The following is a 27,555-nucleotide window of genomic DNA, read 5'->3' on the forward strand; positions in this document are numbered from 1 at the left end:
ACACACACACACACACACACACACACACACACACACACACACACACACACACACACACACACACTCCTCCACTAGCCTATTACCTCTGGGCCTGTTCTCAGTGAATATACAGAAAAGCTCAGTCCTTCTCTATGATAATAAATCCTGCCATACAGTGACCTTCACCCTTCTCTGGTCTCCATTTTAACTTTCTTGAAAGAGAACCTAACAAATTATGTCAAATCCTTACAGAAAAAACACTATATACAAAACAAAAATAATGATGATCTTATCTCAGGCTCAGCATTCAGGCTTTGACATTTCAAAACTTACCTTAATTTCCGCCCGGAGTTCAGCCAGCTGCGCCTCAGCCATCTGACTGGATAGATCAGTAAGTCTCTTTAATTCTTCGGCTTTTTTCTGACGAGCAGTCAGAATTTCCACTGCCAAGGAAGAAAGAATAATATTTTAGGGCAGAAATTTAAACACATTAATGGACATATTTTAGAATCAATTTTCCTTTTTTATACTGACTTTTGAATATATAGCCATGCTCTGTTTTCTGATCTGGTCACTGAAGCTGTTTCCTAGTGCAAGCTATTATTGATTGCCATCTAATCCTCTTCCCAGTGTTTTAATCCCACCAACAAACTCCTCCTCCTCCTAATTAACAATTTTCCTTCCCACCCTTTTACCTGTCTCTACTCCATTTTCTGTAAAAAATTCAAAAAGGCACCTGATCTAATCTTATCCGAAGATCTCAAATTTCAAATGGAGAAATGCTAAAAGAAACAATTATCTTAAAATAGAAACTGTGAAAAATTACAAGCTGTCTAAAAGCAACTAAATCTGGATTACTGTGTGAGGCATAGGAATCCATTGTGAAGGAAAAATGTTTTGTTTTATATCCTGAAAAATATCTAGAAAATATCTGGTATTTGTGCTAGTTATTAAATAAATTAGACATAATTTGTTGGCAGATATATTCTATATTTCATCCATCCAGATTCACTTAGGGCAACTAACTGCCATCTGAGTTATTCACCCATATTTGACTTAACACTAAGTACTTTTAGGAGCTAAAAGGTTCCCAGATGCCTCTGCTGTGATGATATGCTTCCATTCTACAAAAGGAGTAGAGTTCCAAATCTAAGCATTTCGCGTCTGTATTGTAAATGTCCCCAAAGGCACATTTGCAAGAGTAAGTCAATGCCAACTTGAACTGGAATGGTCCAAGAAGAGTATTCTTCAGCATCTGCACATGTGGAGAAGATGCTAGGCAGTTCTCAGCCTCTATATTTTCATGTATCTGTCAGCTAAATTCCAGATCCAAATAGATCTAGTAGCCCACAGGCATTTCATGTGAATTTGTGACAGTTCCTAAAATACATTAGAGCCCATAAAACAATGAATAAAAACACACACAGTAAGACTGCATTTACAACATTATCTTTTAACAAACTGTTCCATCTTATTTAAGTTCTACAGTCACTGCCCCCATTTCAATTAGACAAACACTGTTTGTTATAAGACAAAAAAGAAAGTATATCTAATTGAGAATGTGTGTACAGCTATTCATTTTAAATTCTTGGCTGAATAATAACCCATTGCTCTATTAGATTCAATTCATAGCACAACTCCAGAACCTCAGTGCCAAACAACATGATTTCTGATTGTGAGAACACTTAACATACAAAATATCAAAAAATGGGCATTTAAATGCCTGAATGAAACAAAGTAAAGAATGAATCAGGAGTTAAAATGTCTTACAAACCTATATACCATGTCATTAGACTAGGATAGACATATCTTTTCATAAAACCTAACAGTGATAGCGATGTTGTGATATTAATAAAAATAATCAAACCATAAATCACATAGACCAATCAAATGTTAGGCTGCTATAATTCCTTTTTGATTACTTACCCCCTCCCCCTGATTACCAAGGCACATTTCCCAGGAAAGATTGATCTGTGTTGTACAGCCTCTCAGAATATGTAGGAACCTGCTAAAATATTCAAATTTTTTTGCACTTTTCCCTTTGTTTATGGGGTGGTAGTGGCAGTGGCAGTGACTTACATGAAAGATGTGGAACAGAATGATGTTTTGGGTGATTTATTACCAGGATGGAATTAGGGGAAAGTAGCCATTTTCTTTCCCAAAATGATCACTTGAAAGTGCTTGAGACCAGAGATTCTGGAAAGCAATATGGAGTTATGTCAAAAAAAAAAGTTTCTAAAATGTCCCAATTCCTTTCACTCAGAGGTCAAAGCAATGGCGAGGCATATACCTCAAAGAGGACCTAAATGGAAAGAAAGGTGAATATGCGTGTATGTGTGTACATACACATGTGTATGCATGTATGTATATATCCACTGTGTGGATGTATATATATGTGTGTGTGTGTGTGTGTATATACATATATATGTGTGTATATACACGTGTATGCATGTAGATATATCCACTGTGTGGATGCATATACATATATATATATATATATGTATGTGCATACATATATGTGTGTGTATGTTCATAGCAGCACTTTTATGGTAGAAAAGAACTAGAAACAAATAGATGCCCACAAATTGATACATAAATATCATAGAATATTACTTAATTATGAGAGAGGATGGATTTGAAGTACAACATTCAGAGAAGCATGGGAAAAATATGAACTGATGTGGGTGGAACAAAACACATACACATTGACTACAACTATGTAAATGGAAAGAACAGCAACAAGTCAAAGTACTTGGGTTCAAATTCTGCCTCTGACAGTTACTAGGTCTGTTACCTTGGACAAGTCACTTCATTTCCTTGGGCCAGCTTCCTGAGGTCTATAAAATGAGAGGGTTGGACTAGATGGTCTCTAATTTCTCTTCAACCCTAAATCTACAATCCTAAGAAAAATTAATGCTGTGTAATTATAAAGACCGGGCTTGGCTGAGATAAAAATGATCAAACAAAGCTCCCTTTCTCCTTTGTAGAGGTGAAAGACTGTGGAGAACTTTGTAGAAGTGAATAACAGTAAATTGCATATACTGTCAGAATTGGTCAATGGTGTTGGTTAGTTATGCTGAACTGCTTTTCCCTCCTCCCATCTTTTTCTTTCTTATTGCAAGGGATAACTCACTGTGTAGTGACTGGAAGGGATATATTCATAAATGAAGAGAATATAAGAACAAAAGCTATCAATAAAAAATTAAAATTTGAAAAAAAAATGTCTGGGACCCAAAATTTCTTGTCAATTCAACTTAAAAAGTGTAGGACTGGAAGTCCAGAGATCCAGAAGGCATAGTGTCAAATGAAAGTCTTTGAAAGAATTTATGTGAAGTAAGAAAGTATAATAAGATTAACTGATGGGCTCTTTTTTCAGGACCACAGAATAGGAAAGAGATGGTGCCAAATGTTCAAGATGAAACTAGGTAAACAGCTGGAATAATAAAATCTTAAAATGTTAGAGCTGGAAAGCACATTGGCGTGTATCTAGTCCACCCTCCTCACTTTTCAGAACTGGAAACTGAGGTCTAGAGAAATTAAACAGCTCATTCAGGGTCATGAAGCTTGACTATAAGTCAAGAATTCTCAATCCAAGCATTGTCAGTTCCCAAGGCATACTAGTAATGCTCTCTGACTTTTCTTTATATGTGATTTTTGGAGTAACTGACAATTAGATATCATTGTTCTTTTTTTTTTTTTTTTTTGAGGCAGTAAGAGTAAAGCATTCACACCAATGGCAGTCAAAAACCAAAGACTTCATCCAAAAGGATGTGAATGGGCCCCAGAATAAGATTGCAGGTGCAGAATTTACCAGCAGATTCCTCCTGTGCTCAAGTTAACGTAAATGTGCATGTAAATGAAGACATGTGCATCAGCAAGTCTTTGGAAGCATTTTACATATATTCTACATTAACATTTCAAAGCCATTCATTATGAAAAAGCCTTAAAACTTCAGATCTAAAGCAGTACTTCTTTTGGGGCCAATATTATCACCTCAAAGACATCAATTAAAGATTCAGGACTAAACCTGAGGTTATTTGATCACATCAGTATAAACAGAATTATAAGGAAATTTTGAAACTACCATTTTTTTTACCTCTAGAAATATGAAAGGGAAGAATGGTTAAATGAGTAACTTTATACATCACTGTATTCAGGACCTGACATATTAATATTACATTATTATCTATATTTTTAAAAAGTATCTAGATTGCTGAAATGTATTTTCTTTGTTGCATTTATAAAGTCCTTTAGAATTTTAGGAATACACTGGAATACTGGAATCATAGAATTCATGAGGGGAAAGTTCCCTTAGAAATCACTGAGTTCAGTTTCCTCATGTTACAGATGAGGAAACTGAGACCCAGAAAAGTTAAATTATTTGTCCAAGTTTTTACAACTAGTCATCTTCAGAACTGGGATGTGAATCTAGTTTTCCTTGTTCTCAGTACTGTATTTCTTTCATTGTACTACCTTCATTTCTACCTCTTAAAATTCCTAGTTAACTTCAAAGTTAAACTCAAATACCACTTTCTACATGAAGCCTTTTCTTATCTCCTCAACAGCTTGTGTCTTCCCCAACCCTAAGTCTGAAATTTATTTGTATATATTTGTGTGGCTATATTGTTTTCTCTGATAATGTACACTCCTTAAGGTCAGGAGCTATTCTCATTTTTTTTTTTCTTTGTATCACTGGTGTCTAGTACTGTGCATCGTATATAATAGGCAGTTAACACTTGTTTATAAAATGAACCATATTGATTCAGAATTCATTATAAAGACAAATTCATTTCAGATCTTTTTTAGGGAGGTTAATTACCAGAAGTACTAGAAGACTTTGTTATGGTATTTCTTAAGTTGAGATCTTCCCTTTTTCTTTGTTATCCCTTATCCCTCCACTAACTTTGGAGATGGGCAGCTAGGTGGTACAGTGGATGGAGTGCCACGCCTGGAGTCATGAAGACCTGAGTTCAAATATGGCCTCATATACTTACTATCTATGTGACCCTGGGCAAGTCACTTAACCCTGTATGCCTCTGTTTCCTATCTGTAAAATGAGCTGGAGAAGGAAATAGAAAACCACTCTAGTATCTTAGCCAGAAAACCCTAAATGGGGTCACGAAGAGCTGTACGTGAATGAAACAACTCAACAACAATAAACATGGGCCATTACTTAAACCTTAAGCAATTTTTATTTTCCTGGAGTACTGGGACAGGGGCCTTAATAAGCTAAAATGTGTGTAAAAGGGGAGCCTAATTCCCTAATAAGAGGTAGGCCATCCCCTCCCCCCATGACTGAATGTGATCTAAAATGAATGTCTGGGAGTAGTATAGTATCCTAACCCCTGTAGAACTGGGTGGTCCCTCAATGCTAGGAAATATATCCAAAATCAATACAAGGTATTCAGATGGATAGCACTAAAGGTTTTGTCTCAGAACCTGTGTGGAAGGAGCAGCCATTATGTGGAAGTGATGAGAACAAAGGCAGAAAAATGAGAAAAGGAAGAGAAGAAAGGGGTAAAGAAAGGAAAAAAGGAGAAAGAGAAAAAGAGAGGGAAAGAGGGGGGGAAGTGAGAGTGAGAGAGAGAAAAAGAGAAGAAGAGGAGGAGAAAGTGGAGGAGGAGGAGAAGAAGAAGAAATCCTTTTTTTCCCCTCTGCAACTGGTTGAAATCAAGGAATGCAAAAGGGATGGAAGAATATCAAAAGGGCCTTCATATTTGGATTATAAGTGTCTGGGGATTTACACAGGAGATCTTTGGTATTAATGGTTATTCATTTAAGGGTTTCTCTTTTGTTCTCTTCCTTCCAGTAAAATTTTTTTCTATATCAACCACTCAACCGAAAAATATTAATTAAATACCTACCATCCACCAGGCATTGATGATACAAATGCAATAAATGAAGCAATACCACCTTCTGAGGAACATACTCTGTAATACTGTGAATTATACCCTTGTAAGAAGGTAGTCATTCTCAGTATATTAAATGGTAGGCACCTGGTAGACTTTCCCAGGTTTTTAGGGTGGGAAAATGTGGGCTAAGAGAAGTGAGAGGATTCCTCAAAGTATATACCCAGGCATTTCATGTCATGAGAATCTCTGACAGGGAGTACAGTAAGTTTCTTATCTATCATACTGTCCTCAGGCATGGGTTTTGAGGTTTTAATTTATTTCTTTAGTTTGGAATTCCTTATTAAAATCATGCTCTGATGTGTAATTGTGCCATGGAGGTCAGTGTAATCCTAGGTTCTTAAAAAATATGTCAGTGCAGTACAAGTTCTGACAGGTCCTGAGATAGAAAGACTTTAAATGTGAGTCTGATGACAGACTGGTTATCTCTTGTCTAAGGACCAGATTAGCTAAGCGCTCAAGAGATTTTCACCAAAACGCTGTCCACTAGTGCTTCTTCTTGTTGCTATTGTTACTTTGCTTTGTTCGGCAAGTCATGAAGGCTGTCTACTAAGATACTAAAGGTTTGTTTGCTATGTTACTGGAAGTTGGTCATAGCACTGAAATAATAATCATAGAAGTGCTGAAGTTTGCAATCGTGTTAGTGTGTTCAATCATGTTGGGCCTGACGTTTCATGGAAAGTAAGTTAATTTCATTTACTCAATGCTTCAGTATGGTGCAGTGTATGCATATTGGGTGAGTTTTGGAGTCAGGAATTTGGTTAAAGTCCTACTCATGACACACACTACTTGTATGACCAAGGACAAGTCACTTATGCTCTCTATGCCCCAGGCAAGTTTCTAAGGCAACAAATTGCTTATCTGCATTGACAGAGTTTCCATGGGATAAGATCATCAGTTTCGACTTCAAAAAACAACCCCTAAGAATGCTTAATATGTAGAATTGGTGCGGTATAGTGAATAGAGCATTTAGCTTGGAGTCAGTAAAATGTGGGTTCAGATCTTACATCTGGCACTTATTTACTGTGTGACTCTGAGCAAATCTCTTCTCTATGTGCTCCAGACAACTTCCTAAGAATGGTAGTATGGTGTAATGGAAAGTATATTAGGTCTAGAACCAGATGACCTGGGTTCACATCTCACCTCTGACAATTACTACCTGTGTGATCTTAGGCAAATGACTTAATTTCTTTGGGCCTCAGTTTCCTCATCTGTAAAATGAGGGGATTGGACTAGATGGCCTCTCAGTTCCTTTTACCTCTAATTCTATGATCTTATGATTAAGGAAATTATAAAGGGGTCATGATGGAATCTTCACAGCAATATTTCTTCACTCTGGTAAAATCCCAGACTTTTCACTTATTTGCATATGTGTTCAACATTATGCTCGGTACTGTGCGGGGTGATACCATCTCTTTCCTACAGAAGCTAAGAAATAAGATGCATGAAACAACTGGAGAACAATTTGAAGATAATATCCAGGTGATTTCAAGATATTGTCTGTTTACACTGTATAGAGGAGTGATGTAGGAATTCAGAATAAGGGAAAGATCAATTTGATGTTCTGTTACACGCATGGAGGATGGATTCAGTTGATATAACTGCTTCAGTTATGTGGGAATGGACTGTGTTCATAATCTCAAACCATTCTAGGAGAGAAATACTCTTCAGAAATTCTTCAAACGTCAATACGTTTTGGCTTCTGATGTGAGTGCATGGAGAAGAGAAGGTCAGAATAAAACCTGAGGGCTTTTTTTTTCCTCTGAGAAAATGATATGATATCGCCCTAGCACTGTGATGAGAAAGTATTGCCAGAGACTATATACAGTAAAATCTACTGTTACCACTTTCTTTGAAAGGTTATGAAACTGAAGAGGAAAACAAGCCAAGGTTGAGAAATGCAAAAACTATGCTCATCCACTTTTACTAAAGAAGTATGATCCATGAAAATACAACCATGTCATAACTACAGAGGCTGTGAAACCATGTTAACATGCCACCTACACTAGCCCACACGCTGTGGAATGTCACCAGAACTGCTGAATGTTGAGTCTGAAAAACATTCACAATTCTATTGGCACTTTTTCAGGGAGTCTGACCTGCCACTCGGTGCCCTTTTTGGAGTAAGAAGCACTACTGTAATTTGATCTGGGAATTCCCCACCTATATTCCTAACCCAACTGTCCACTCTAGGCACTCATTCATCACTTACTTGCTTCTTCTTTAACTTTATCCATTTCTGCCATTAATGAAACTTCTTTGTCAATGATGCTAAAAGAAAAGGACAAAATATTAGTGAATATTGACTGTAATTCAATTCACCAAACATTTTTAATCACCCACTATTGCCAAACATTGAACTTGGTCCTGGGGTCAAAAAGGTAACATTCCACACCCTGAAAGAGCTAATGTTACTCTGGGGGAAAGAAAAATTTTTTGGTAAATGATGAGTGAAAGAAAAATAACTTTTAAAAGAAAATTAAATAGGATTAACAAAAAAGTTACTACAAATGCTTGTGTTAGGTTGTCAAACTATTATTTTACTTGTCCAGATGAAAGAATGTAAGCTCTAAATGATGTTCATTTTATCATTACCAACAGAATTTAATTCAACAAACATATATTGATCACCTACTATACATAAGGCATTGTGTGCCAGGGACTGAGGATGCAAAGAGGTAGCAGAATAACTGCTCCCAGAGAAAATCTGTTTTTTACTAAAAATATAATGGATACCTTGATATCTGACCTCTAGATCATTTAAGTCACTTAGTGAATCCTCAGTTTTCTTCAAGTTGCAACTTCCTCTGATCTGATTTGGTGATATTTCCTTTCCCTGAGATAAGTGCTATGTGGCCTATTTACTTTTGAAATTAAAGTCAATTGAAATTAATTTTCTCTTGAGAATTTTGCAGAGCTCATTGATGTAATTGGTGCCTCTGTGGGGTATCACAAAAGCAGGGTTGGGAATTATTGAGAATGATAACTAATTGAGGGGGATAACTAAACATGAACCACCTGGAGAATGAAGACATTTGTAGGAGCTTTGCAGTCAGTGGCTTGGGAATGGTGGTTTGGAAGTCACCGAATCAATGTGAATTGTGGAGACCTCCCCTGGATAGCTGCCAAAAGCCAGTCAGATACCAATTACTCAGAAATATAATGTGGTTTGTAAAAACATGGTGGACTAGATACAATCATTGCTGTGTGACCAAAAGAAAACTACAGAGAACAACGTTAGCATGTCAACACTGTTTATCAACCTTGCAAGAAAACACCAGATATAATCCCATATTCTATCCATTTTAGACATTGTTGGTTGTTCACAAATATCCTAAGGCTACCTAGCTATTCATTCATTTATTTATTCATTTAATGATGATGACTGACAAAAGTACAGAGGCAAGAGTGCTGGTTTTGGCATAAAATCTAAGCTCTACCACTTACTGCCTGGCTGACCTTGGGGAAGTCATTTAGCCTCTCTGGGCCTCAGTTTCCTCATCTATAAAAGGAAGGGATTGGATTAGATGCTTTCTAAGTTCCCTTCCAGCTCTAGAACCATTGTCCTAAGATCCTAGTAACTTATATTTATATAGCATTTTAAAGTTTGTGAAGTATTTTAGATATATTTCCTTGCTGGAGAATCACACCTAACCTGTGTTGTAGGTACAATACATATTATTATTTGCACTTTACGGAGGAAACTGAGGCTGAAGGAGGTTAAATGATTTGTCCATGGTTATGTAGCTAGAAAGTGTCAGTCACGTGATTTAAATTTAGGTCTTCTCTGACATAATGTAAACTCTTTGAAGATGGGAGCTTTCATTTTTGTCTTTATTGCCAATACCAAGACAATTCCTGACACTCAGGGCTTAATAAATGCTTGTTTATAGATATTTGATTCCAAGTCCAACACTCCACCTATACCAAGCAGGATCTCTTGATAGTATTGCAGATCATGTTAGAGTTGATAATGACTTGTGTGACCCATTCCCTGTCACCAGTAGAGTACAAGATTTCATTAAGTAGGGAAGTGTTGATCTGTTTTATGCACACTAGAGGAAGCAAATGAAGACATGGAACTTGGTGTTAAATTACACGTTTCCAGTCCTCTAGAAAAATTCAACAGACCTTGAACAGCTTTAAAAGTTTTCTGCAGTCCAAGAGCTGTATATACAGATAACTCTGTTTTCAAAGCTCATGGGTAGGAAGGTATGATTTTGCTGAGTCAGTGGAGTGCTATGAACTGATAAGCTCTGAAAAGACAAGCCTATAGCAAAGAAACCTTATAGCATCAGACTGAAAAGTTTCATTAGCAATATAGAACTGAAAGCTGTCACTGAATTTCACTATCTAGGCAGCATATTGTCCAATTACATGCCTATACTCTCTCCCACCACCCCCACTCCCGCCCCGTTTCCTCACTACCTACTTATTTCTTAATCCTTTGCAGTCTTGGCTTCTGACTCCATCACTTGACTAAAGATCTCTCCAAGGTTACCAGTGGTCCATTATTCTTCTAGCCCTCTAAGTTTATAACCTCAGCATTATCCTTGACTCCTTAAACTTTCTTACCCCACATGTCCAATCAACTGCCAAACCTTGCTATTTCTACTTCCCTAACATTACTCTCACCTTACCCCTTCTCTTTACTCCCAAAGCTACCACCTTAATTCAAGTCCCTATCACCTCTTACTTAGATTACTGCAATGGCCTTTTCATTTGTCTCCTTGCCCCAAGTCTGTCCCTACTCCAACCTATCCTCCACACTGTGACAAAATGATTTTCATTAAACCTACAGTGCCAGGCACTGTACTAAGTACTTCATAAATATCTCACTTTATCTTTACTACAACCCTGAGATGTAGGTGTTGTTATTATCCCCATTTTATAGCTGAGGAAACTGAGGCAAACATAGGTTAAGTGACTTGCCCAAGATAACACAGATAGTAAGTATCTGAGGCCAAACTTGAATTCAGGTTTCCTTGATTTCAGGTCCAGTGACTTACGTAGCTGCCTGAATCTGAAAGCCAGCTGTCTATCTACCAAACCTCTGCCTCTTCCAGCTACTTCTCATGCTTTCTTACCACCAAAATATAGGTTGACTTGCTCTAAGAAGTACATGAGTTCCATCCTTTGATTATCTTAAATCCTTTAGCCAGAAATTTTACTGCAGCTGTTACCTACAGCCCTGGGGCTGTTGGTCACATCTCCCAAGAACTATATGAGAGCTACCCTACTGCTTTGTGCCCCCTTCCCCCTATCACATGGCAGTAAAAGAAGGTAAGAGATTAATTTTCCTATGGGTACAGAAATGGTGGAAATTGTTTCTTGGTTGGTATATAGTACTGGTTAGCTCTAAGTCATGGTTATGCAAAAATCCAAGAATTCTTAATCACAGGAGAAATAAACAATCTGATGCTAAATATTCACCAACTATAGCACAAGGACTCAAGATCAAAATAGGAAGTTGATGATTCAATTTACTAATCTGGGTGGTAATAGCTTCTTAGGATTTGCCCTTCTCCCATTTAATCATCCATAACACTAAATACCGAACTTTTCTTTGCTTAACACTTTACCTTCCACTCATCTGAAAGAAGTACAGATTGATTTTTCCAAGTGACTTTTTCCCTGGCCACCCAAAGTATTCCCCATGTCATAATTAGAGTAATTTGAAGGGCACCAGAATTTGAGAATCTCCAATGACATATATTCTAATAAATAGAGCCCACAGGACTCACATACCGACCTTACTTTTCTTATGAGTACCCTTTCTCCTTCCCAAACATGCATCTTCTAATTTTACCTAAACTACTTGGGCAGTAAAATTTTATTTTGGTGCCATAAAAAAAAGCTTTTATTACCAAGGCAATAAGACCTAAGGAGAAAAGGAATGCCATGACAGCTCTTTTGTGTCTTATTATATAGTTAATCACTGTGATAAAGGATCATTTTATAAAGATGTTTCTACTCTCTGGATTCCTTCCTATAGAATAGTAAAAGAAAGAAAAATCGATCAGGAACTAGAAGGGCCCTCAGGGCCCATCTAATCCTCGGCCACATAAAATAATAGATCTGGAACTGGAAGGCACCTTAGAGGCATCTAATCCAGCATCCTGGATTTCCAAGGAAATCAAATGACTTGCTTAGGACTAAGAAATTAAGTGGTATTTGAGCCCAAGTCCTCTGCCTCCAGACCAGTGCTCTTTCTACTATCCCATGCTTCCTATTAGAAAGACACCTTGGTGGAAACAAAATGAACTTACTCTGATAAAGGCCTTTACTTAAAACCTGTACATAATGGATGTGTTAGGCAAAACTGTGATGCACTAAAAAAATATGGTAACAGTGTATTGGGTGGACCCCCTGAAATCTCCTCTCCTAAAATAGAAATAAGAAATGATCCCTTGAGGCCGATGGACAACAAAGGTTATCAGCCTGGAAGGCACAATACACCTAGGGGTTTTGGGTGTAGGAAGAGGAATTTAAAGGGGAGTTTTAAAATAAAGAAGCACACTACCAACTAGTGCTTCCTTTTAGAGCTAAACCAGGGCCACATTTCCTCCCTGATGTGTATTCCTCAGGGAGTATGTTTGTAGTGAGTGAAATTGTCTGAGATCATCTGGTCCCAAGCAATTTCACATCAGCACCTTCCAGCGGGGAAAGTGACTTTTGTGCAGGCCTCCCTCAACTCATCACCTATCAAGTGGAAACAGAATGGGGAGATAATATCAGAAATCAGAAGGAAAACAGAAAGAAGGGGTGGGAATGGGCAGAGAGAAGCATCCAGGAAATGAAGGCACGTCTCCCTCCCTGCAGTTACTGTAGAGAACAAGAAAATGGGGGAGATAATAAGGGGGTGGGACTTCATGGGGAGAATGAATCCAAATGAATATAAATGCAGTTTTTGAGTCCTTCTAGCTCCCTCAAGTGGTATAAATCATTTAAATGAGTAAGAAGCTGCATAGTTTGGGTTCCCGGCATAAATAATTTCCATTTCCATCAGTGAAGACAACAGAGGTAATGAAAAAGCATTTTCCCCCACCTCGGGTCTTGCTCCTTATTATCACATTAAGATTAGGAGCTGTGCAAACACAGCGGAATGATGGTTTGATTTCTGACAGCTTTTGGTAAATGTATTTGGTTTCTGTGAATGTAGAAAAGTGAACCAGTGCGTGGCTGGTTAATTTCCATACTAGGAAGCTACCCTGCACTAGGGCTAAGAGAGGGTCCCCTCCCAATTTCTGCCATTATCCCTACAACCTCCACTCTTTATCTCGACAGCTCTCACTGGAGGACAGGGATGCAGCACGGCACCTTAACAAGACCTAACGTGTCAGTCTTGTGCAGAACCTATGACATTTTATGCCCAATTCCAATCTGTAATTTCTGTGTTGAGGACACTGAGTACTAGCATCTATGAGCTGGGGCCCTCTGTCCCTCTTTTGAGGTACAATCAGTGTGTCCACAATGCCCAGACCACTCTTGTTATAGTGCTAATGCTACTGTTTCAGTGACTGTCCCTGACTTTTATCCATTCCCTTCCTTTTCCAAGACTGAAGGTAGTAAATAAGGTTTCTATGAAGGCTGTGACAGTGGTATGATTGAGAAAGGGCATCCTCTTTCTTGACTAGGCTAGGCAAATATCATGGTGGATGCGTCTCTACTGTTTTTCACTAGCAAGCACCATTTAACTTTCCTGTTCTTCACTATTCTCTCAAAGCCGCTGCCTCTTCTTATGGAGCCTGGGTTCTTTCCCCACACAAGCTTTACCTGAAGGAAAAGACCCAGACTGCTCTTTTGTCACTGCTCTATTCCACACAAACCATAACTAACCATTCTTTTGGGTAAAGGTATTTTTACCCTCCCCTATCATACAACTAGGAATTACACAGGGGACAAAAATGGAGGAAGGAGTTTCAGCTGTTACATTGGCACTTTATGAAAAGATAACCCTGCTTCCACCCAAGACTGGGACACTTTTGTCCTGCAGGTTTGAAGGGAGGTATTGCTCCCAATTGGCTGAGAGAATGCTGAACATTGTACTGTCTACCTCTCAAGAGACTTACGCAGTCTGGTTCTACAGACTCTTGGAAGAGACATATAGAAGAAGGATCTTCTAGGAGGTGGTGGAGAGAGAAATATTTTGAAAGGCAGATTGTAGCACTTTGAACTGTGGAAATGTATGTGAGCAGCTGTGATGTTTAAAAATTTCAAGAGAGAGTTTCTGGGTAATTAGTCATTTTATTCATAATGCTAGCATTTTATTAATAAAACAGGTCAGTGGCATTCTTGAATGACCTGAATGACCCCCATGATGGCAGCTCATGGCTTATATGCCTTTGGAAAAGTGGGTGTTCTAAAGGGTGACAATCAACTCTAATTGGTTAATAATTAATGAGAAAATGAATATTACAATGAGAAGTGGGCTCACTCCAATGAGACTACCTCTATATGCAGACCACTTCCACCTTTGGACAATCTAAACAAAGGATCTACCTCCACCCAAACTTGCTTGAGTGAAACACAATGGCCTTCCCCCGCCTTAGATTAAATTCCTTATAAGGTCTGGTGGGGTCTGATCACAACTGAGGAGTTTCAACTTTCAGAGATGAGGACTTTAGAAAAAGGGGGGGAACTCTGAATCTCCCCAAATCACTGATTATTAATAATAATTTCTTTCATAGCCCTATGCTTGAGTGGAAGCTAGGTTACACTTATAGGAGACCGGGACTTGTACTGTTTTTGTTCTTCTTCTCTGCTTGTCTGATCTTCTGCCAACTCCCTCTCCATCCCATGGGTCATCTCCAGTTGTCCTGATCTATATCTGACCACTGGACATAGATGGCTCCTGAGGAGAAAGTGAGGCTGGTAACTTTGCCATAGCCCTCCTTCACTTAAATCCAATTCACTTGCAAGTCATGGCATCACCTTCCTGATGTCCTAGTCCTTTTTAAGAACAAAGGACAAACCATACACAATCTCCATCTCCCATTTCCTATCATCTCTTCTAGGTCTTATCATTAGAGTCAATTGGTCTCATTCTGTCTAGGCTGAATATCATACCAAGTTTTAGGTTTTTAGTTAATAAAGATGGTTTCTGAAAACTGTAGGTATCTCAGTCCTGCTAGAATAAGTCTTGACAATAATTAGCTCTGGCCATGGTAATTCAAGGCTTGTGATAATCACTTCTTTGACTACACTTTCCTCAGATGAGTCTTTGTCCTAAATTGCAAGGAACTCATCTTACCTTAAATTTCCTAGCCATATATCAGTGTGGGGAGATGGCATGGAGAACCCTGTCCTTACCCTGTGGTTCCTTGGATAAGGGCGATCCTTCCCAACACGTCCTTAAAAGACTTTTCCTCATTATTATTCCAAGATAACACTGGTAATTCCCTGCTCTACCTTCCTGCAGGTTTCAATGGTTTGACAGCCCATTAGAATGGCTAATTCTTATTGGTGAAATGACTTTCCTAACTGATTGCCTTAGATGAGCAACCGGAGGCTGTTTTGCATTACGGGATCTATGCTACCAATGCCTCTTTCCTTGAGCTTCAAGGACTTGGACTGCTTCATGTTTAGGATTCCCTTTATTCTATTCAGGTGCTCAACCACACATTCTTTCTACTAATTCCTCTTTTTTTCGGATCTCTTTGGATCTCGGACCATTGACAGCACTGAGATTACAGACACATTATGGGGGCCAATCAATAATGGATGATTTTTACTGGCTCTTCTGCTTGTTCTCCTTCCCACCCCCACCCCCATTTTGTTCTCAAATGACTGAATCAGGGCTCAGTCTGTTCCTTTGAGGGGTTCAATTCTAGATCTCAGGGGAAAAAATACTTGGGACATACATTAAACAAAGTCAAACAATTCTTTCTACCAATAAGGGTATGGCCTGGCACCATAAGGGAGGTAGCAATTATCTAAATTACTTAAAATGTAGCACTGAGATAGCGTGGTGGTTTATAAGTAGGGAGGTGGGTTCCTAGTATAGGCTGCTTTGGAGAGAAGACCTGGAAGCAATGACAGGATGAAAGAACAAAGAAGGCATTGAACAGGTTTACCTGAGAAGCCCAGAGGTGAGGTTACAGTGGATCTCTTTTTCTTTTCACAAAACAATTCACAAAGCACTAGAATGAAGATGAGTGAGCTATGCTAGGAAATAGTTGAGTGGACTAGGAAACAGGGGTAAGGAGATATAAAGGGGAAAAAGAAAGATCTGTGTTCGTGAAAAAGGTGGGAGGGAAACTCAGAAAGTTTGGTTTAGTATTTCAAGTTTTAGAATTCCATTATCTTTAGAAAGGAAGTTCATCTGTTGCTAGTACAGAAAATGTGACTTGTATTTCCTTGGTGGGTAAGTCATCCAACCAGAAATATAATGAAAAGAAGACATTCAAGGGGCTTAACTTTTGCAATCACATTGGAAGACACTGTGTGAACAAGTTTTTTTTGGATTATTTCAAAATATTCATCACCTTCAGGAACTCTCTGGTAATATCAAAGCCATGTTCGGTACAACCAGATACAATAAAGGCTTATAAACTGACCAAAAAGTCATTTTCTCAGGGACTCAATCTATTGAATAGCATTTTTCAGATCAAATAATGACACCAGAGAAGCATGTGTTAGTAATGCTGCATGACTCAGCCACACGGATTAAAAGCCTTGGCCTCCTTCTCTTCCAAATACAAACCCCCACAGAAATGAAACACTTGGTGTAATATAGCAGTGGGTTATAGCTATAAAAGGAATCAACTTGAATTTAGAGACTTGTCAGAAATAAAAAGCCAGAATGTAGAGTTCAGAATGAAAGGGATTTACATGTGTGTGTGTGTATCTACGTATACACACACACACACACACACACTGAAAAGGAAGGTGAAAAAAAACTAGAAAACTTGTTAAAATGTTAAGATAGAGGCAGAAAAAATGGGCTAGATAATATTACCTACTATTATCTACTGTTTGGCACAATGGGTAGAGTACTGGACCCAGAGTTAGAAAGATTTAAATTTAAATGCAGCTTAGGACTCTTACTAGCTGTGTGACTGTGGACAAGTCACTCTAAGTTGGCCCTGATTTCTTCATCTGTAAAATGGGAATAATAATAGTAACTAGTTCCCATGGTGGTTGTGGGGATAAAATGAGATAATTTTGTAAAGTGCTTTGCAAATCTTAAAGTGCTATATAAATGCCAGCTATTCTAAGTTGTATAGTTATGTGAGTTTAGAACTGATTCATTCATTTTTTCAGTAAATGCCTACAAAGTTGTAGGTACCACATTAGGTTCTGGGCATATGATAATAAAAATTAATCAGTCCCTGACCTCCAGGAGCTTACTTTTTTTTTTTTTAAGGCAATTGGGGTTAAGTCACTTGCCCAGGGTCACACAGCTAGTAAGTGGAAAGTGTTTGGTCTGAGGTTGATTTGAACTCAGGTCCTCCTGACTTCAGAGCTGATACTTTATCCACTGTGCCACCTAGCTGCCCCAGGAGCTTACATTCTACTGGAGAGGGGGAGTGGAAGTCGGGAGAAATATGTACACACTAAAGTAAATGCAAAATATACAAGAAGTAGATAGAAAGTAATTTCCAGTGGGGAGGGCATTAATAACTGAGAGAACTGTCCTCCTGTACCCTCTCTTGCTCAGTTCATAGCTCAACTTTTGAGTTCAAATCTGGGTGGATCAGTTTAAGAAGGACCCTGACAAACTGGAGCCTATTTAGCAGAGGACAACTAGCACTGTGAGGGGACTGGGAAGATACTATGAGGAGCAGTTCAATTAGAGATGATTAAAAAGATAATGGTGGTAGTGGGGGGAGGTAGGAGGGCATGAGATATCTGAAGGGCTCTTATGAAAACAGGGGTTCGATTTGTTCTGCTTGACCCCAGAAGCCAGAAATAGGAGCAATGGGTAGAAGTTACAAAGGGAAAATTTTGCTTCAATGTCAGGAAACTCTTCTCAATATTCAGAGATATCCCAAAGTACAAAGAAGTGTCTGGGAAAGTAGTAGGTTGCTTGGCCATCACTGGAGGATTTTTGAACAAAGGTTGGGTGGCCACTTGTTAGGGGTGTTACAGAGCGATTTTCTGTTCAAACGCAGATTGGATTAGATGGCCTTTGCCAGTGCTTCCATTCCTGATATTCTGGAAGATAAAGTGTGAGGAAAAGGACAATTCTTGTGACTATAAGTTGCTAAGGTGGTGCCCATCTGCCTTGCCAGACGGAGTTTCCTCACTAGGAGCTCCCTACATTTAACAAAATCCCAAGTTTGGATGGGAAAAATAAAATCTTACTCCTTTATCCACTGAATTAAGAACATTTTGGGGGAGGCATTTTCTATTCAAACACCACACATTCCTCTGAATCGTGTTGCTTCTCTTGAGGAAAATGAGGCCCAGAACAGTCAGATTACTCAGTCACTAAAGTTACCTACTCCCATTCCAGACCACTGTCCATCACTGCCTCAGTGCTCATGAGTGACCTCTGTCACTCATGTAAATCACCTCCCAGGTGGGCACGCAGGACACCCTGCCCCTGTTTGGCCAAGTGCCTTTGGGGAAGCCACTGCTTCTCTCCCTTTAGCTGAAGGAATATAAACTGTCTTCTAGTACTTACTGTTCCCCTGACTCCTAGGGAAACTCATCTCTATACAGCCAATGGCCTTTCCTGCGATGGAGTCGTGTGTGCTGTTCAACATTTCTCTTTTTCTCCTCCTACCTAAAATCTCTGTCTCCTGGATAGGCATGCCCCTTTCTCCACCTCCCCTTGAAAGCTAGAGCAGGCACATATAGTTAGAAGACAAAGCTTTTCTATTCTCAAATTATGTTGTTGTTCAGTTGTTTCAGTCACATCTAACTCTTTGTGACCCCATTTGGGGTTTTCTTGGCAAAGATACTAGAGTGGTTTGCCATTTCCTTCTACAGCTCATTTTACAGATGAGGAAACTGAGGCAAACAGAGTTAAGTGACTTGCCCAGGGTCACACAGCTAGTAAGTATCTGAGGCCAGATTTGAACTCAGGAAGAGGAGTCTTTCTGACTCTAGGCCCAGCACGCTATCCACTTTGCCACTTAGCTGCCCCCTATCAAATTATACCTGAAGTTAATTGAAGCCATTATACCACCAGAAGGGTTCTGTTAAAATGAAAACAGAGACTCAAAGAATCTTGGAGTTGTAATGGAGTTTTAAGGGTTAATTTTGTTTAGCTTTCCACTTGATCAAAGAACCCTGTCTACCATCTCCCTGATAGTTGGGTCCCTGGATTCCACTGAAGTACTTCCAGGAACACGTATTCCATAGTTCTATTTCATTTTTGGACAGCTCTAACTGTTAATAGTAATAATAGTAGCTTTTAAAAAAGTTCTCTGTGGTTATAAGTGCTTTCATACATGCAATCTCATTTGTTCTTCACGATAACCCTCTGAAGTAAGTGTAAATATTATTATGGCCATTTTACAGATAAGAAAATTGAGCCTTAGAGAAAAGAAGGGATTCTCCAAAGTTACAAACTGATAAGTGGTAGAATTAAGACTTGAACTTATGTCTCCTGATTCCAAGACACATTCTCCTTCCTCTGTGTTATGCTGCTACTTTATTTAAAAGTTCTTCCTTATATTGTGTCTAAATTTATCTCCTTTTGTTTTCCATCTTTAGTTCTAAGGGTCTTAGTTTCAATCTTTGGAGCCTCACAGAATCAAGTAATTTTTAAAAAATATTTGCAGCACATGCTATGTGTTTCCCAATTTTTCTCTCATCCCTGTTTAATATTACTATTTCCTTTCATTTTTCCTTAAGTGGAATGATTTCAAATCCCTTCATCATCCTGGTCAGGTACACATGCCAATTAATGAGGCAGCTAGGTAGCCCAGTAGATAGAACTCTGGACCTAGAATCAGGAAGACCTGAATTCAATTTGGCCTCAGAGACTATCTATCTGGCTCTGGATGAGTTACTTAATCTCTTCTCACCCTCAGTTGCTTTAATTATAAAATGGGTATATTAATAGCCCTTACCTCCATGGGTTGTTATGAGGATAAAACAAAATATTTGTAAAGTACTTTGCAAACCTTAAACAGCTATATAAATGCTAGCTCTCACTGCTACCTCACATAAGTTTTGTAACATCCATGGGCAATGGACACTACAGGTGTTAATTATTATTTCCACTTTATAGATGAATGAATAAATGAATGAAAACACATTATTAAGTACTTGCTATGTTCCAGGTACTGTACAAAATGATAGGGATACAAATGCAAAAAGTACAATAGTCCCTTCTCTCAAGGAGCTTACATTCTAATAAGAATAGACAACATGCATTAGGGAGGGGGGTTTTGGCCGGGGAAGTCAGAGGGATAGTCAGTGGAGTCATTAGACAATTGATTGAAATATCCTTTTCCAGGAATGGTTGTGTTGATTTGGTTACTGTTCCAAGAGCTAGAGGTAGAAGAGGGGAGGCCCATGCACATTAGAAAACTGAAGCTCCCAGAAGTTATGTGACTTGCCAATGGTCACAGTTAGTATGTGTCAGAGGGAGGATTTGAGTTCTGGTCTTCTTTACTCTGAATCTAGCATGAAACACATTATAACATGCAGCCTCTCTTAAAATAGGATTCTCAGAACTGAATAAAGTTTCTAGAACTTCAGTTGTAATATGACCAGCAAAGAATACAGTAAGTGTGATACTGCCTTTATGACAGCCAGTGGTTCAGTGTGGGACATAAAGTCATTAAGACTGAAGTCTGAATCCTTTCGCATGCTTTTGAGTTATGGAACTTTCAGTAAGTTGTTAATTTTTTTCTGAGTCTCAGTCTCCTAATCTGTAAAATGGAGATAATTATAGTGCCTATTTCACAAGCTTCTTGTGAGGCTCAAATGAGACAATGTTATAGAAAGTGCTTTGGAAACTTTAAAACATTATATAAATATTAGTTATTATTCTGGATATGATAGTTCTATAACATAACCTCAGATCACACTAAATTCTGTAGCATCTCATGTTGGGCTTGTGATCAATTAAACCATCTTAGTCATTTATGCAAGTGGAATGAGAGACTGATGCAAGCATAAACCCTATCAACTGATGGGTGGAGGACACTGGAGTATCACTTCTGGAAGAATTGTGATGACATGTAAAGGAAGGGCCTTGCAGCAGACTGTGGGGCAAGTGTGGACATTTGCTAACTGGCAGTGCCTGGCTAATGATGTTTTTGGGAAGAGTGTTTGCACAGACAGAACTGTCAACATCATCACAAAGGGCTGAGTCATCTTTGGCTTTTTCTTTGCTTTACTTGTGTCTGGGGAAGTGACATCAGGTGAGAGACCACGTGGTGAAGACAGCACAGTCTCCAACTATGGGGAGCAAGCCACATGAATCTGGGAGGCAGAATACAGGCTGGGTTTTGCAGCCAGTGCAGCTCCAAGGAACAAGAAGCAACCTTTAGGGTTGACCTCCAGGATCCCAGCACAGTGGAAGTACCCACCTGGTGGTATTCATTCCACATCTGGACATGAACTTGCAAGGGAGTGGGGGGATCAAATGTTGCATAGGAAATGAGCCTACTTTTCCAGGGACCAAGATGGTACATAGGACAGTATGCTTGAGAAGTACTGGGGAAAATGCATGTAGGTTTGTTCTTGCTACATCTCTAAAGCAAATATCTCTTTGTAAAAGCTAGTTGATGTTAAATGGCTAAATGGAAGTGGAGTGCTAGTCACCAGCCCTTGACAAGTGAAGAGACACGGCCAATGGGGTCTTGAGCAGATAGCAGGGAAAAGAGACACCTCACAAACTCCTTAGGGTACCCTGAAGGGAAATGTAGCTTGCTTAGTTCTGAGAGAGACAGGGAGAGCTACAACAATCTACATGAGATAGGAAATGCAATAAACTTATGTTTCCCAGTTCTGTAAATGATGATAAAAAACAAAAACAAATGACAAACTCTATGTATATTTAAATGTTAGTTTGTTTGTCCATTTTTCTAACCTCTACTGATATTTTTGAATCTTGGTTCTGACAGCCAATGTCTTAGCTATCACTCCTTGATTTATATAATCTGTTACTCTGATAATCATGGCATCTTACCTTTATCTAAGTTATTGATATCAATACTGAACAGGACAAGGCTTTGGATCACCATTAGAGACTTCCCTTCAAATTGACATTGATCTATAGTCAATACTCTGGGTACGTCTCAATCAGCTATTTGCTTCTACTTAACTGTACTATCATCTAGTTCTCAATTCATTATCTTCTCCATAAAGACATTATGAGAAACATCTACAAACAACTGAAAAACATGACCCAAAAGCTCCCCCCACCAATGCTGATCCTGCATATGACCTAAATATGCAAGGATTATGTTTTGAAAATGTACATAAGCCATATTTTCTAATTTCTTGGATATAATGAAATATCCATTCCCTAAAGGTTTAGATTACTAGAAACAACTAATTTAAAATATACTAAGGGAATAGAAAGAATTGTAAACAAATTTCAAATACCAAAGGTTCACCAGCCTCCTTTAAAGACATAAAAACAAGTTTTTTATATTTGTATTTCCAACACCAAGCACAATGACTAGCACATAGTAGGTACTTAATAAACATTTACTGACTATCCATACTGATAATTTGATTCTAGTTGTTAAGTGTTACATATCTTTGAGAAAAAAAAATGTTGAGTTAATAGTCAACAAGCACTTGTTAAGTGCCATGTTCCAGGCACTGTGCTAAGTACTGGGGATATAAAGAAAGGCAAGAAATAGCTCCCAATCTCCAAGAGCACACAGTCTAATGGGGGAGGTAACACACAAACAACTATGTATAAACAAATTATATACAAGATAAATTGGAGATGATCAAAAGAGGAAAGACTTCTCATAGAAAGTGAGATTTTAGCAAGGACTTGAAGGAAACCTGGGAAGTCAGGACATAGAAATCAAGAATAAAGTGAGGTTGCTTCAGACCTTGTTGAATAACCACATACAAAGTGGGTCAATTTAAGGAAAGTAGTTGGTGGACTTGGTGAGGAATCTATGCGTTGCCCAGTCATTGTCAATCATTTTTTCATTGACTTGAATGAAAGCTTAGATTACATGCTTATTGAATTTCATAGATGATACAAAGATGGGCTAGATAGTGCAATGGGTGGCAGTAAGAATTCAAAAAAGACCTCAAAAAGCTAGAATGACAAACAATCTAATAAAATAAAATTTAATAAAGAAAAAAGTCCTACATGTGGATTCAGTAATTCAATTGCACAAGTACAAGATGGGAAAGCATGGCTAGACCACAAATATCATGAAAACTATCTGGTGGTTTCAGTGGGCCACAAGTCCACTTGAGTGGACAGTGTGATGTAGCCACCATAAAAAGCCAATGCAACCATCAGCTGCTTTAAGAGACTCCAAATCCAGTGTTCTATTCACTACTTTGATGCTTCTCCTCTTGGAAGAAATTTATACTGGAGATAACAATTTTAAAGGCATTCCAAGATCAATTTCAATATATCTCAAAGGAAGAAAGGTTCCAAAAGAATAGAAAAAATCATGGACAGTATTACCAAAATAAGGTGTTGGAGAAGACATCAACAATTACTACCTCATATGCCAACTTTCTTGTCTTTATAAAATCTTTATAAGAATGTTCTTCACATGTAGCAAGGGTACTCTTGATGAAAACACAAGAAGGAAACCGGTAAATTTTCAGATTTTATATATAGTAGCTAACATATATGTAATGCTTGGGCAACTAGGTGATGCAGTGGGTAGAGTGCCAGAGTCATCTTCTTTGAATTCAAATCTGGCCTCAGGCATTTACTAGCTGTGTGACCCTGGGCAAATCACTTAACCCTGTTTGCTTCAGTTTCCTCATCTGTAAAATGAGCTAGGAAATAGCAAACCACTCTAGTGTCTTTGCCAAGAAAACCCCAAATGGGGTCACAGAGAATCAGACACAACTGAAAGGACTGAACAACAAGAAAAATATAGCACATATTATGTGCCAGGTACTGTATTAAGCACTGTACAACTGTATTTCATTTGCTCCTCACAATAACTTTGAAAAGTAGGTGCCATTACCATCCTCTTTACATATGAGGAAAATGAAGCAAACAGACATTAAGTGACTTGCACATATTCACATAGCTAGTAACTGTTGGATGCCAGATTTGAACTTAGGTCTTCCTAACTCCAGGCCCAGTGCTATTATATCCACTGTACCTCCTAGCTGCCAACCCCCCTCCATATATGTATGTATGTATGTATGTATGTATGTATCTATCTATCTATCTACAGCAGACCATATCTTTCCAGTCACACAACTGAGGGGTATAAAGGATAAGAGTTTGGGCTATTTATTACTTATTTTGTTTCATATTCAATTTCTGAATATCTTTCTCAAGCAAGGTATAAAAGAAAGACAAGACTTGTCCCTGTCATGAAGGACATCCTCTACAAAGTCCAAAAGGAAGGATTTGCTGTACTAAGTTCTCCAGATGCACTTATTTGCAGATGATTCATCAATTACACTAAGACATTAAGAGCCTCCTAAATGAGATCCATAGCCGCTCAAGAGAGATCAACAGAACCATCCACAGAAGAATAGCCAAATGAATGAAGAATGTACATTGTTCAGATGATCACATGGATTCAGATGAATGGTCCAATGAGTTAATCCATGAGTGAATATACCTTGAATAGGCCATAAAATTGAAAAAGTAAGCAGGTAGGATAAACTGTAATGGGAAATTGCATAGCTCCCTATGACAAAATACCATGTTTTTTTTTAAACACCAATATTCTATAAGTGAATACATGGGAAAGCAAGTACAAGTCACACAGAATGGTCACATTGTTGGAAGGAATATCCTCAATGATAAAAAATCACTCAAGTATTTGAGTATCGTTCCAGGGATCCTATATAGCTTTGAATTACAGATCATCATGTTGTCAGATGGCTCAAAATTGTAGGTAACCCAAACAACAGAAAGACCCATGGTGGGTACAAGCAGACGTGCAAGCAGACTTGTAGGCTTTTACCAAAGATAAATGCACATTCATAAAAAACATCATCTAGTACATACATGACTGGAAAAGGAGTTGGGTCAGTCATGTGGTAAGAAGGGTTGACAACAGCTGAACACCCCAGAGGGCTGCACTGGAATGTTAGCGCTTCAGGCTTCAGTTGATCTGTGATTCTGGGGTATTTGCAGAAAGGTCCTTAAATGGCACAAATGGAAACCTTTCATACCTTAGTAGATAGCCTCTGAGTTGCTGAGGGCCTCTGGAATGATTCACAATGATTTAGAACTAGAGACTCGGGGTATCACTCCAGAAGAAGTATAATCTCTTAGCCCTTCATTCCTCCTTACCTTAAGCCTCAACATCCATCCATCCATCCAACCGTCTATCTATCTATCTATCTATCATCTATCTATCTATCTCTGTTCATACATATGAAATTACTTTCTCTTATTTCTGAGACACGGTTGTACTTGTCTAAATGTTATACAATAAAAAGAGCTGAGAAATATAGAATCCTCAGGTTTACTGACTTGCTGCCTCTTATAACCATCATCACAATAATACAAATAACTCACTTTGGCATAGCATTCTGCCATTACAAAATTCTTTATATATTTATGTATATATACACACACATATATATATATGTTATATACACACACACACATATATATCTTACTGTTTAGGGGCAATATTTACTAAATGCTTGTCTGGTGCCATGAAGGAGTTAATAAACCCTTGAAAGCAGCTCTCTGTGTTTCCATTAAGATAAGGCCCAATTGGAGCAAAGCAGTTTACTGCCTTTGGAAGAAATGCTGCATAAATATAAGACGCTTCTCTCATAATGACTTGCAGTGCTGCTCTGCCCTCATATAGCTAAATTAGGATGACAGGCATCATCTTTTACTTTTTAGTATTGCCATCTATTTTGCATTTATACAAATGTATGTAGGAGCAAATTCATCTTTTTTTTTCTCTAGTTTCCCACTCAAAATTAGGCATATAGATAAGAAAAATGATAGCGCTTTCCTATGGGAGTAAAAGAAAAGCTATCAGTTGTGTTCTTTTATCCCCAAGGTTCTTTTTCTTATGATGATAATTTCTAGTGCCCCCTTTAAAAACCATGTTATTAGGCTGGCTGATCAGGAGCCTTCATTTACTGGTGAGGTTTGGAAGACTCCAAGGTCCAGAGCTTATCAGAATCCACTCCTTATCTTCTCCCCATTATTGTTCTCCTACTATTCCCCAAAGGATTCTCAGTGAGGAAAGAGAAAAAGCTGACTTGCAATAGTAAGTGTGCTACTGACATAAAGTAAGGTAATCCATGAATGTAGTTCAGGAAGGCTCTTAATACAAGGTGCTATTTACGATGGTTTCCTGGGAACCGTACCAACATGGGGCGGGGAGAAAGTGCTTTTGGTATTTATCAACCACCTCTTCCTTCATGTCAACTGATTTATTCAATCCTTACTATGGCCCCAGGGAAATGTTTTAAGCATTGAACACCTCTGGGAGGAAAGGAAATAGCAAATGAGAAGTTCTCAACTCCAAAGAGCAAGCTACTTCTATTTAGAATGACACATTTTCACAAATGAGACACTGTGTGGAGGCGGGATTTAAAATACACTATACCACAGGGACCTGCCTTAGTTTCGAAGTCATGGAAACCTTGAGCATCTCCATCTTCGTGGTATTTGCTCTTTTTGCAATTCCAGAATGAATCCTGGAATTTACTTCTGTTTATTGGCCTGATGGGGAGGAGGTAGTGGAGAATAAGGGAATCATCTGAGACAATTCATCAGGTAGACAGCAACAGAGTCCCCACTACAGCTCTCAACACATCAATATTCATCAGCCTCTTCTCTTGCTGGGGCGCTATTTTGATGGCATTCTTTGCAACTGTGTGTTGATCAGTTCAGTTTCTTCTAGAATGCCACTAAGGAGAAAGCCTATTTTAGGGGGGCAGGAATCTAGCTTGTTTAATGTGCTTTGCATAGTATCTAGCACAAAATAATAAATAAAGATAAAAATTAAAAATTAAAAAAAATTGATGAGAAGAAATAGGATTAATTAGGAAGGGCTTGTTTATACAGATTTCTCCAATGGAGAAAGAATCATGGGATGTTAGAAATGAAGATCATCTGGTCCAACAACCTAATTTTATACCAGAGAGATAGAAACTGAGAGAAGTTAAGGGACTTGCCCAAGGTCACATAATGAGCTGGTGGCAGAGCTAGATTTCAGGACTTATGATTCCAAGTCTTCTGTCCTTTCTATAATTCTGCCTTATAGAATTGGCACACTTCCTAGGATAGAGGGATCTTACTGTGTGTTTATTTTACATGGATTTTTGTGTTCAATACCCATTTAATCCAAAGACCTGACCTGATTTGGAAATAAATGAATGCAGTCTTACGATCTTAATGGATAAATTAATATTTTACAAAATCAGTCAGAGAAAGAATACTTGTGTGGGCTACACTTCTGCTAAATCCATTATAATAGCTCTTATGTTACAGATGTTGAATTGCTCAGAGAAAAACATTGTTTTATTATTATCCCAACTATATTGTTCCAAATATTCTGGTTCTTAATTTGTGTGAGATGCCAGCTGAGACACTCAGCTG

General features: G+C 38.4%; 1 protein-coding gene across 2 annotated transcripts in view; it reads right to left on the reverse strand.

Moving 5' to 3' along the window:
• SPATS2L (spermatogenesis associated serine rich 2 like) overlaps nucleotides 1-27,555 on the reverse strand; it is a 235,957-nt gene that overhangs the window by 7,342 nt on the left and 201,060 nt on the right. For both annotated transcript variants that reach the window (XM_027865958.1, XM_027865959.1), the window contains exons 8-9: nucleotides 8,101-8,159; nucleotides 313-422 (exon numbers count right to left, since the gene is read on the reverse strand). In XM_027865958.1, coding sequence (XP_027721759.1) covers nucleotides 313-422; nucleotides 8,101-8,159 — 169 coding nt within the window. The remainder of the gene's footprint in view (nucleotides 1-312; nucleotides 423-8,100; nucleotides 8,160-27,555) is intronic.

The sequence above is a fragment of the Vombatus ursinus genome, unplaced genomic scaffold (genome assembly GCF_900497805.2).
Source record: "Vombatus ursinus unplaced genomic scaffold, bare-nosed wombat genome assembly UNPS02014779.1, whole genome shotgun sequence".
Classification (NCBI taxonomy): domain Eukaryota; kingdom Metazoa; phylum Chordata; class Mammalia; order Diprotodontia; family Vombatidae; genus Vombatus; species Vombatus ursinus.